Genomic DNA, 12,448 nt, shown 5'->3' with positions numbered 1-12,448 from the left:
AAAAAAACATAGATAGGGTGATTGTGAAGTTAAAAAAATGCAAGAGCCATTTGCGTAGCTATGCATGACACCAAACATACTATCGCTTATTTAGTAAGCACAAAATTCCAAGCTAGTCATATGACACCTACAAACTGGGAATATAAATATGGAAACCTCAAAATACCTCACAATATATTCATATCCACGTTGATAAGAGCCCCTTTCAAAGCTTGCAGCTGAAAGTGGCACAATTTGCTCTGCTCTCACTAGTTTCAATGTATCATAAAAAGCTGTGGTATCTCTTTTCTTAGCTGATAATAATAGCTGTCCCAGTCTGACACTCCACGTTGTAGATTTCCCATCTGAAAAACAATTGACAGAGAGTCAAGGAATGCCATAATAGCTGGTCCCAGAACAAGCTTTATTTCATTTGGTAAAATAGTCAACAGAAATTTGGAACAGATGCTTTATTCCACTTTGAACTAAACAAGGCAATCATAAGAAAAGCTGACAGGTTAATTATGAATGTTGCTTAGCTACTTAGGTCTGAATATTTATTCATATTAAAACTGGTTATTTTTAAAAAAGTAATTGTACCTGCTGCCAAATAGTTTTCTACTAAATCCCACTGTGACAATTTCCAAGCTGCTTCCACCCTGTATGTGTTTAATTCATCTGTCCATTCAGACCTATTAAAAGAAATCCATATCAATTGAACATGTATTTAAATTTAAGGTGGCATTTACAGACTTTTCATTGGTTTAGATACTCTATTTATTGTATTTTGTACTTAAGTACAAAATAATTAATTTCTATCTGCAACAATCCCAATTTTAATCTTTCCATTCCCCCAAAATATTTTTTTCAATAATTACAATGGAATGGGGAGGGAGGAGGGAGGGGGGTTCGGGATGGGGAACACATGTATACCTGTGGCGGATTCATTTTGATATTTGGCAAAACTAATACAGTTATATAAAGTTTAAAAATAAAATAAAATAAAATAAAAAGAAATTGTATTTTACAGCAATTACAATTGAAATTTTCAATAATTATAATTGAAATTGAATTACAATTTCAATAATTCAATTATTTTCAATAATTACTTCTGACAAAAAATGTCATTTTTGACAAATTTGCCATATATTAAATCAGAATTAATGACCGGATAATTACAAAGAACAGTTGTAAGATTAGCTGCAGGTTTAACTTTAACAAAGAGCAGTGAGGAAAAAGAGCCAACTGAACATATATGTATCACAGGTAAGTAATTCTAATAACATGGGATTTTGAACAAAATTAAAGACTGCAGTCCATGGTGTTGCAAGGAGTCGAACACAACTGAGCAACTTCACTTTCACTTTTCACTTTCATGCATTGGATAAGGAAATGGCAACCCACTCCAGTGTTCTTGCCTGGAGAATCCCAGGGACGGGGGAGCCTGGTGGGCTGCCGTCTGTGGGGTCGCACAGAGTTGGACACGACTGAAGCGACTTAGCAGCAGCAGCAAAGACAAAAACATAGAAACTGGTGGTGTGCATTGAGCATTAGGGAACAAAGGATACTCAATAATAAGGGCATAACCAAGTTACTAATTATGTGTCAATAGTATAAAAAAAGATACAAAATTAGCTACCTAAAATACTTATCTATTCTTATTATTTTCAGTTACTTTAAAATTGGGGTTTGTAAAAGCAGTATGATATAGGTTACTATTTTTTTTAAGCATCCTACTTATGTGATACTAAGATGGCTAGTGATATTTAGATCATGACTGCATAGAAGAAGCTACACTTTCCCCATGTTTCTTCTTTATTAAATCATATTATGTGAATAACTGCTTATGTTATGTTATTTTAGACCTTAGGCCAGGCACATTTTTCCATTTAATTAGTTAATAATACCAAAATGTACACATATCCCCATATTATAAATAAGGTAACAGATTCAGACAGGCTGGGATCAACGCCCTTAAAAGCCCTCTTTGTTCTTTCTGTAGTAAAAATACATAAACAAAATGTAACAAATGAATCAATTATTAAAAAAATAAAATAGCAACACAAACACTGAATATTTTCTAATTTCTGAATACCACCAAAAATGATTTAGAACAAACTAAAAGAAATACAACAGACTCATAACTTTGAAAAATCCGAATTTGAATAACTTCACAAGTTTATTACAACATGCTGAAGTATCAAAAATTTTAGGATCCAAATCTGAGTAGAATTAGCAAGAGTTGCTCTCCAGAGGGGACTGTTGTTCTTGTTCAGTCACTAAGCCATGTCCAACTCTTTGCAACCCCATGGACTGTAGCACACTAGGCTCCTCTGTCCTTCATCATATCCCAGAGTTTGCTCAAACTCAAGTACATTGAGTTGGTGATGCCATCCAACCATCTCGTCCTCTGTCATCCCCTTCTCCTCCTGCCTTCAATCCTTCTCAGAATCAGGGTCTTTTCCAGTAAGTCAGCTCTTTGCATTGGGTGGCCAAAGCATTGGAGCTTCAGCTTCAGCATCAGTCCTTCCAATGAATATTCAGGACTGATTTCCTTTAGGATTGACAGGTTTGATCTCCTTGCAATGCAAGGGACTTTCAAGTGTCTTCTCCAACACCAAAATCTGAAAGCATCAATTCTTCAGCACTCAGTCTTCTTTATGGTTCAACTCTCACATTTGTACATGACTACTGGAATAGCTTTGACTATATGGACCTTTGTCAGCAAAGTGATGTCTCTGCTTTTTAATATGCTGTCTAGGTTTGTCATAGCTTTAATTCCAAGAAGGAAGTGTCTTTTATTTCCATGGCTGCAGTCACCATCTGCATGATTATGGAGCCCAAGAAAATAAAACTGTCAATGCTTCTACTTTTTCCCCTTTTATCTGCCATGAAGTGATGGAACTAGATGCCATGACCTTAAAGCCGAGGGTCACACCAAGCACTGTACCAAGAAGCATTGTACCAAATGGCCATGAGGATCAGGCTGTGATAATACTTCCATAAATGCATTAAAAAGATGACTCTGTACTGCTGTATTTAAAATAGATAACCAACCAAGGACTTACTGTACAACACAGGGAACACAGCTCAATGTTATATAGAAGACTGGATGGGAAGGGAGTTTGGGGGAGAATGGATACAGGTATAATAAGCATGGCTGTGCTGTCTACCTGAAACTACTGTTTCATTGTTAATTGTTAATCTGCTATAACATTGTTAATCTGCTATACTCCAATACAAAATTTTAAAAAATAAAACAATGTGTAGTTTAAGCACAGACAATAATTTTGGAGAAATATTTGTTTAAATACAAGTATTCACCCCAAGAAAAACACATCCCCTCAATGACCACTTGCACCAGTGATATAATATCCTTTGTTGAATATTGAAGCTTGCCTTTTCACAGTCCAATGATCAGGAGGCTCTACGTATCCCAGACCCAAAAAGAAGGGCGTGCAGTATGCATCATAAGGAAATAAGACACACTGGCTTGAGCCATGACAAACTTTCCCAAATTCCTGCAACCCTTTTATTCATCAGGTCTCTCAAATAATCTGGAGAAATAAGTCTAAAACATATACCCAATCTTTCCCTGCTTCTGTAAAGCTTTTTTTTTCCATCATTTTATAAATTCCACTACTTTGAAACCATACAACTAAGACTGAGTTTCTCTGCTCTCAGACACCGTAGAACAGTGGTCTTTAAAATCATAGTTTTGAATTTATAGAATCTGCATTTAGAAGTACTGCATGAACTAACTAAAGACAGTGGCCTGTGCTCTTTGGTAAAGTAAGATGATCCCATCCCTTTTGACCAGATCTCATGTCTGGACACTCAACTAGAGCTAGACATCCTGGAATGTGAAGTCCAGTGGGCCTTAGGAAGCATCACTATGAACAAAGCTAGTGGAGGTGATGGAATTCCAGTCGAGCTATTTCAAATCGTAAAAGATGATGCTATGAAAGTGCTGCACTCAATATGTCAGCAAATTTGGAAAATTCAGCAGTGGCCACAGTACTGGAAAAGGTCACTTTTCATTCCAATCCCAAAGAAAGGCAATGCCAAAGAATGCTCAAACTACTGCACAGTTGCACTCATCTCATACGCTAGTAAAGTAATGCTCAAAATTCTCCAAGCCAGACTTCAGCAATACGTGAACCGTGAACTTCCAGATGTTCGAGCTGGTTTTAGAAAAGGCAGAGGAACCAGAGATTAAATTGCCAACATCCGCTGGATCACTGAAAAAGCCAGAGAGTTCCAGAAAAACATCTATTTCTGCTTTATTGACTATGCCAAAGCCTTTGACTGTGTGGATCACAATAAACTGTGGAAAGTTCTGAAAGAGATGGGAATACCAGACCACCTGATCTGCCTCTTGAGAAACCTGTATGTAGGTCAGGAAGCAACAGTTAGAACGGGACATGGAACAACAGACTGGTTCCAAATAGAAAAAGGAGTACATCAAGGCTGTATATTGTCACCATGCTTATTTAACTTACATGCAGAGTACATCATGAGAATGCTGGGCTGGATGAAGCACAAGCTGGAATCAAGATTGCCGGGAGAAATATCAATAATCTCAGATATGCAGATGACACTACCCTTATCGCAGAAAGTGAAGAACTAAAGAGCCTCTTGTGAAGGTGAAGGAGGAAAGTAAAAAAGTTGGCTTAAAGCTCAACATTCAGAAAACTAAGATGATGGCATCCAGTCCTGTCACTTCATGGCAAATAGATGGGGAAACAAGGGAAACAGTGGCTGACTTTATTTTTGGGGGCTCCAAAATCACTGCAGATGGTGATTGCAGCCATGAAATTAAAAGACGCTTACTCCTTGGAAAGAAAGTTATGACCAACCTAGACAGCATATTAAAAAGCAGAGACATTACTTTGTCAAGAAACATCCGTGTAGTCAAGGCTATGGTTTTTCCAGTAGTCATGTATGGATGTGAGAGTTGGACTATAAAGAAAGCTGAGTGCCAAAGAACTGATGCTTTTGAACTGTGGTTTTGGAGAAGACTCTTGAGAGTCCCTTGGACTGCAAGGAGATCCAATCAGTCCATCCTAAAGGAGATCAGTCCTGGGTGTTCATTGTAAGGACTGATGCTAAAGCTGAAACTCCAATACTTTGGTCACCTGTTGCAAAGAGCTGACTCATCTGAAAATACCCTGATGCGAGGAAATATTGAGGGCAGGAGGAGAAGGGGACAACAGAGGATAAGATGGTTGGATGGCACCACCGACTCAATGGACATGAGTTTGGGTAAACTCCGGGAGTTGGTGATGGACAGGGAGGCCTGGCGTGCTGTGGTTCATGGGGTTGCAAAGAGTCGGACACGACTGAGCGACTGAACTGAACTGAACACTGTCCGGAAAAGTTATCTGGGGTCTGGCAAATACATTAAGGAAAAAGGCTTTCAGCTGGCAGAGCAAGGCAGTTTCAAGAGCAAAACCAACCTTCCTAATTATTTTTTATATTAAAAGAAACATGGATGCTTTAATCTTTGCCACGTATAAGCACTTTTTGGGGGGTATCATTTGGTTTGCTCTAAGAAACCTATTTTCTTTAGGAAAGGAAGGTTGTTTTCATTTTTATTGGTCTTTTAGGGGAAAACAATCCCTAGATTTTAGAGTGGTATTCTTTAATTCAGTCACAAAATTTCCTTCTTTCCAACACATAAAATAACTGGTGCTGATTATGTAGGCACAGCTTAGATACCCTTTAGAAGTATGAATATGAACTTCACCCATAGTAGGTAAAGTCTGGCGGGTTCCTGTCATAAAGCAAATTTACTTCAAAGATGATTCTTTGCACAAAAGATAAGCTGTTAAGTGCTAGACTGACTTACGAGAGAGAGAGTAGGACAAAATATTTTTTGGTGCTTATCTCCAACACCATGAAAACAAAAAAGATTTCATTACTTTAGTAAACATTACTTCAACCCAATCAGTCAATTTAAAATTTCCCATTTCAAAACAATGATAAAAAAAATTCTTTTAAAAAGCATTACCTGTTAGCATGCACTCCATTCACCTGAGTGATTACAGTAGACAGTTGACCAAGACCTAACATGGACTTCACAACACCATGATAGTGAATGATCTGGAAATTTTAAAGTATTTAAAATAGCAATTGTTACTTCAAATACATCTTAGGAACCAAAAAGTGTTTAACTGCTTGTCCTTAAAAAATACTATCTTCTTCACTGAGCCTACCTTTCTTAGTTTAACAAGTGACTTGCTTGGCTATATGGCAGACTCCTCTGCCAATGTTCTATACACATCTGAATTTTTTTTTTTTTTTTTAATTCAGACAACCTAAAAAGCATCTCAGATTGAATTTATTATTTTTTCCCAGATAAGGTCTAATTTTTTGTTTAGATCAAATATAAAAGTAACAGGATTTCTTAATACTTCATTTAAAGACTGTCATTATTTCTCATGTAAAAATTAAACTCAAAGGTCACAATATTATTGGTATAGATTTTAGACTATAGAAACTGAAGAGTTAAATAGGATTATGAAGTATTCTTTAAAATTGAGAACAAGATTGTGAAAAATAAAGGCCCTATACACTGAACTTCTGAGAAAATGAACAGGCCAATTATGACAAAAAAGGGATACCTAAGATCAGAGATATTCTAAACCAAGATTGTAAACCAATGATTCTAAACCTCTTTCCTGTTCTAATATACATGAGATACATGACGTGCCTTCATTAGTAACTGTAGCTCAGTGATACCAAAGGACCATTTCAGAGATTGCCAGATGGTGATGGGGCATGTGTAATCTGAAAAACTTTCTTAGGCTATAGAATCACTATTATTATTAAAAATTGATGCAAGTCTTACACTTTTAATAGTAAAGCAAAATTACCTTAATTTCAGAGTAATTGAATATACAGCTTAAAACTAAGTATATTCCACAATAAATCTCATTCATTTGGGGGATTTGTAAGGTCATAGAAATTTGGTACTGGAAAGGATCTTTGAGATCATCTAGCATATCTCTAATTTTATCAATCAGGAAACTCAAGTTCACAGACGGTTAAATATTTTCCAGACACAGAGTGACACTGGTAGAGACAGAATTGAAATTAAGGTTTCCAGAGATTCTAGTTCATAGTCCTTTTTATTATGTTGCCTTTTATTTCTTTTCTTACCTGGTCTGGTTCTAACTGAATAGCCCTGTCATAACAAGCAGTGGCATCCCTCAGTAAGCCGATGCTTTCATGTTCAAGGATTTGTTCTTTCAGAGATGGCTCTGCCTTTCGAATTGCGCTTACTCCAGCCACTCCATCTGGTTCATGCATAGCAGCATATAATTTCTTTGTTCAATCATTAAAGAAACAGTAAAATAAGAAAAAAAGACACAACTAGAAATAAAGCCACCCATTCATGTAAAAAAGCATATAAGTATTTTTTTTCCTCAAAGCAACAATAAGTATTTGTTTCAGGGTAGATTCATTAAAGAAACAGTAAAATAAGAAAAAAAGACACAACTAGAAATAAAGCCACCCGTTCATGTAAAAAAGCATATAAGCATTTTTTTTCCTCAAAGCAACAATAAATATTTGTTTCAGGGTAGATTCACAGTAAAACTGCAAATTTATTTCCAGGCATTCTGTTCCACTTAAACATACCCATATTCCACTTAAATACAAATCTCCACTAGTAACTGCCAGTGACAATGAGAACTGTAAAGACTCTCAAGGTCTTGAACTCTTGTAAAAATCTGATATATAATAAATTCTGTTGAGTACAGTCTATAAGTTACATTCTAAAATTTTAAAATATTTTAAATAAGCATTTAATATATTGGTATTAACATACTTTCAAGAAACACACTGATGCTTGGAAAGACTGAAGGCAAAAAGAGAAGTGGGCAACGTAGATGAGATGCTTAGACAGCATCACCGACTTAATGGACATGAATTTGAGTCAACTCTGAGATACAGTGAAGACAAGTGAGCCTGTTGTGCTGCAGTCCATGGGGTCACAAAGAGCTGGACACAACTTAGAGACTGAACAACAAGAAACACAAGACACTAAATCTGGGTTCAAAGGAGATATTCAGGCTGAAGATAAAAATTTGGGACTAATTAGCACAAAGATGGCAGGGGAAAGGATGAAGTGATTTATGAAATGAACAGAGGCAGAGAAGAAAAGAGGACACTAGAGTACTTCTATATGTATAAATGAGGAAGAACTAGCAAATGAAACTGAGAGCAGGGACTAGCTTGAAGAAACCTAGAATATGTGGTATCCCAGAAGTTGTGAGAGAAAAGAAAATGTCTTAATAAAGGAGTGGTCAAATGATGCCATGAGGTTAATAAAATGAGGACTGGGAGGTATTTATTGGATTTGGCAACATGGAGGCCACCAATTTTCTTTCTTTTTAAACTTTTATTGCTGAATAGTTGCTTTACAATGTTGTGTTAGTTTCTGTTGTGCAACAAAGTGAATCAGCAATGTCACTGTTGTTCAGTCACCCGGCCATGTACAACTCTGCAAACCCAGGGACTGCAGCACGCCAGGCCTCCCTGTCCCTCACCATCTCCTGGAGTTTGCCTAAATTCATGTCTATTGCACTGGTGATGCCATCCAGCCATCTCATCCTCTGAAGCCCTCTTCTCCTTCTGCCCTCAATCTTTCCCAGCATCAGAGTCTTTTCCATCGAGTCAGTTCTTCACATCAGGTGGCCAAAGTATTGGAGTTTCAGCTTTAGCATCAGTCCTTTCAATGAGTACTTAGGGTTGATTTCCTTTAATATTGACGGGTTTGATTTCCTTGCTGTCCAAGGGACCCATAGGAATCTTCTCCAGCACCACAGTTTGAAGGCATCAATTCTTTGGCTCTCTGGCTTTTTTATGGTCCAGCTCTCACAACAGTATGTGACCATGGGGAAGACCATAACTGTTACTATACAGACCTTTGTCGGTAGAGTAATGAATCAGCTAACCATATACACATATCCCCTCTTCTAAGAACTCTCTCCCATTTAGGTCACCACAGAGCAGAGTATTGAGTAGAGTTTCCTGTGCTATACAGTAGGCTCTTATTCAGTTCAACTGAATCACTCAGTTGTGTCCGACTCTTTGCAACCCCATGACTGCAGCACGCCAGGCTTCCCTGTCCATCGCCAACTCCCAGAGCCTACTCAAACTCATGTCCATCGTGTCGGTGAGGCCATCCAACCATCTCATCCTCTGTCGTCCCCTTCTCCTCCCGCCTTCAATCTTTCCCAGCATCAGGGTCTTTTCAAATGAGTCAGTTCTTTGCATCAGGTGGCCAAAGTATTGGAGTTTCAGCTTCAGCATCAGTCCTTCCGATGAATATTCAGGACTGATTTCTTTCAGATTGATTGGTTGGATCTCCTTGCAGTCCAAGGCCAACACCACAGTTCAAAAGCATCAATTCTTCGGCACTCAGCTTTCTTTATAGCCCAACTCTCATATCCATACACGACTATTGGAAAAACCATAGTTTTGATTAGACGGACCTTTGTTGGCCGTCTCTGGACAACAAGACATTCTCAAAGGAATGTCTCTGCTTTCTAATATGCTGTCTAGGTGGTCACAGCTTTTCTTCCAAGGAGCAAGTGTCTTTTAATTTCATGGCTGCAGTCACCATCTGCAGTGATTTTGGAGCCCAGGAAAATAAAGCCTCTCACTGTTTCCATTGTTTCCCCATCTATTTGCCATGAAGTGATGGGGCCGGATAACATGATCTTAGTTTTCTGAATGCTAGTTTTAAGCCAACTTTTTCCCCTCTCCTCTTTCACTTTCATCAAGAGGCTCTTTAGTTCATCTTCGCTTTCTGCCATAAGGATGGTGTCATCTGCGTATCTGAGGTTATTGATATTTCTCCGGGCAATCTTGATTCCAGCTTGTGCTTCATCCCATGAACAGTATGAAAAGGTTCTCATTAGTTATCTATTTTATACATAATAGTATATGTATATGTCAGTGATTTTCTTAGCAAGAATAGAGTCAGTTGAATGGAGAAGGAACTCTTATTGGAATGGGCAAAGAGTAAATAAGAAATAAAGGTCTATAAAGAAGATAGGCAATTCTTTTAAAAACTGGCTATGGAGGGAAACAGAAAGTTGGGAAGTATCTGAAAAACGATACTGTAAGATCTTTTCAAGGGAATTAGAGAAAAATTAAAATGTTCTGTTATACCAGAACATGTCTATATACTCTATTACTCTGGTTGAGAAAGAAAAGTTAATCATACTGGAGAAAGAAGGAATATCTGAAGGAGTGAAATTCTTGAAATCAACAACAGAGGTAGAAGAACTGAATTTTGGCAGGAAGGGATTCTTCCTTAGGAACAGAATAGAGAAGAAAAAGAATATGGTGCAGAATCCAATGAATTTTCAGATTTGGTAGATTTGGCTTCTATTTTCCTAAGGAACAATAAAGCAAGGTCATCAACTGAGAATAAGTGAGGTGAGAAGAGACATTAAGAGAAGGTAAGAAATAGTCATCATGAAGAGAGGGAAAGTAGTCTTAATTGGAGAAACATAGACTGAAGGCAGTGTTAAAGAGTTCTGCTGAAGTTTGAGATTATGAATGTGAAGGAAAACCAGTTAAATATCCACAGTGTGATTTTACTCCAGTGATGTTCAGCTGCTTACATGCAAACAATGGGAAAACACATGGGTGAGTTTATTCAGGATTGGAGTCTTACAAAGTGAATACAATACAGAGGGAGAAAGACAAGGGAGTTGAATACCCTTATAAAAGAATGACTTTAACAATTAAGAGAGACTAATGCTAGACAAGGAGGCAAACAAAGACAGGAGAGACTGTCACCGAAAAACTACAAGCTATTTTCCAGTTCTCTCACAGCATTCTGCTTTTCGACCTGAAAAGAAGCCCACCAATCTTGACCTCTTATTTAATTCACTGTATTAGTCCCACTGGTCCTTACTTTCTCTTCCATATACAATCATAGTATTATCATCTAAACCAATAAAATGAACAATCTAAACATAAAAGACTGGCAATATTAAACATCATTATTAAGTTCACTATATTAATTTCAAACCTGTAAAAATCCAAGATGCTCTTGAATGTTTTGCTTCTTTTCTGTAATAAATGATTCAAAGTGCATTACAGCTCGTGTGTATGCTTTGGAGCGAAAGGATGCTACTGCCAGAGTATCCTGAGGTATGAGGTCTAGAAAACGAGTTACACTCTGATAGTCTTCATAATCCACAGTAGACACTAGATCATAAAAAGATAATTGAGTAATTAAAGACTTAGAAGATGAAATTTTAAAAGTATACATTAAATTTTATTTCATGAAATAAATTAATCTACATGTACCAGTGTATCTTATTTAGAATGTAACTACCAGCAAGAGCTCAGAAGACTCTTGCTCCAACAGCAATTATTACTTACCTTACCTTAAACAGTCATTTAACTTATTTGAACTTCTGTTTCTATGGACAGAGAAGCCTGGGGAGCTACAGTCCATGGTGTAGCAAAGAATCAGTCACGACTGAGCAACTAACACACACACTTTCCTATAAATACTAGCATCTGTTTTGCCTTCCTTAAATGTTGTAAGGATTAAATGTAAATTCACATTAAATGTTGAGGATATATAAAGATGATACAAAAGATCTAGTGGCAAAGAATCCTCCTGCCAATGCAGGTTAGATGTAAGAGATGCAGGTTCGATCCCTGTGTCGGGAAGATCCCGTGGAAGAGGGCAAGGCAACCCACTACAGCATTCTTGCCTGGAGAATCCCATGGACAGAGGAGCCTGGCAGGCTGCAGTCCATATACGACTGACGTGACTTAACACGCATGCACAAAAGATACAAAGATGAGTTATTGATTATTAATAACTATAAAAACAGTGATAAAGTATGAGTTGGGAAAAGGCAGAATTATGGAAATAGCTTTCTTTATTAACAATCTATTTCTTTCCTGTGTTGCTATATCTACATTAGCTATTAAGGTGGAAATAGAAAGTAAAAGTACCTTTCAAGTAAAATCATAAGTACTTTAAAATGGTAATTTTTTTTAAAAGAATCTAAGAAAAGACCTAATTGAGAAACTTCTGGACTAGCTAGTTTAAGAAGTCTTATTTAAAAGCTATAGCTTTTAATAATGACTCATAACAGCATGTAGAAAACAGGAAACAAATTTCATAATCAAGATAGTAAATTTAAATGAAATTATATTTAAAATAAGTTTCTTACTTCCATCAAAATGTGTAATTCATTTCAAATTATGAGAAATGTTAAAGGTACTGTACTTTTGAAATATTACAAATGTTACTCTTAAAAGTTAGAATTTTTATTACAATGTTAGTAAGAAATGATAATAACTGAGTTCATGTTTGGTTTTTATGTACCATTTTCACATGCAGAAACAGAAACAAATCTTTAATTGTAGAGTTAATGTAAAACATATCAATATGTTGTAGAGAAAAAAAGTCATATTGTAA

General features: G+C 36.8%; 1 protein-coding gene across 2 annotated transcripts in view; it reads right to left on the bottom strand.

The window, feature by feature from the left end:
* Positions 1–12,448, bottom strand: part of ATR (ATR serine/threonine kinase) — a 117,918-nt gene that overhangs the window by 38,148 nt on the left and 67,322 nt on the right. For both annotated transcript variants that reach the window (XM_055569451.1, XM_055569452.1), the window contains exons 28-32: positions 11,036–11,214; positions 7,144–7,308; positions 5,993–6,084; positions 580–671; positions 167–344 (exon numbers count right to left, since the gene is read on the bottom strand). In XM_055569451.1, coding sequence (XP_055425426.1) covers positions 167–344; positions 580–671; positions 5,993–6,084; positions 7,144–7,308; positions 11,036–11,214 — 706 coding nt within the window. The remainder of the gene's footprint in view (positions 1–166; positions 345–579; positions 672–5,992; positions 6,085–7,143; positions 7,309–11,035; positions 11,215–12,448) is intronic.

This window comes from Bubalus kerabau, chromosome 2 (genome assembly GCF_029407905.1).
Source record: "Bubalus kerabau isolate K-KA32 ecotype Philippines breed swamp buffalo chromosome 2, PCC_UOA_SB_1v2, whole genome shotgun sequence".
Taxonomy (NCBI): domain Eukaryota; kingdom Metazoa; phylum Chordata; class Mammalia; order Artiodactyla; family Bovidae; genus Bubalus; species Bubalus kerabau.
The sequence above is the reverse complement of the archived record's forward strand: the minus strand, read 5'-3'. Positions and strand labels throughout refer to the sequence as shown.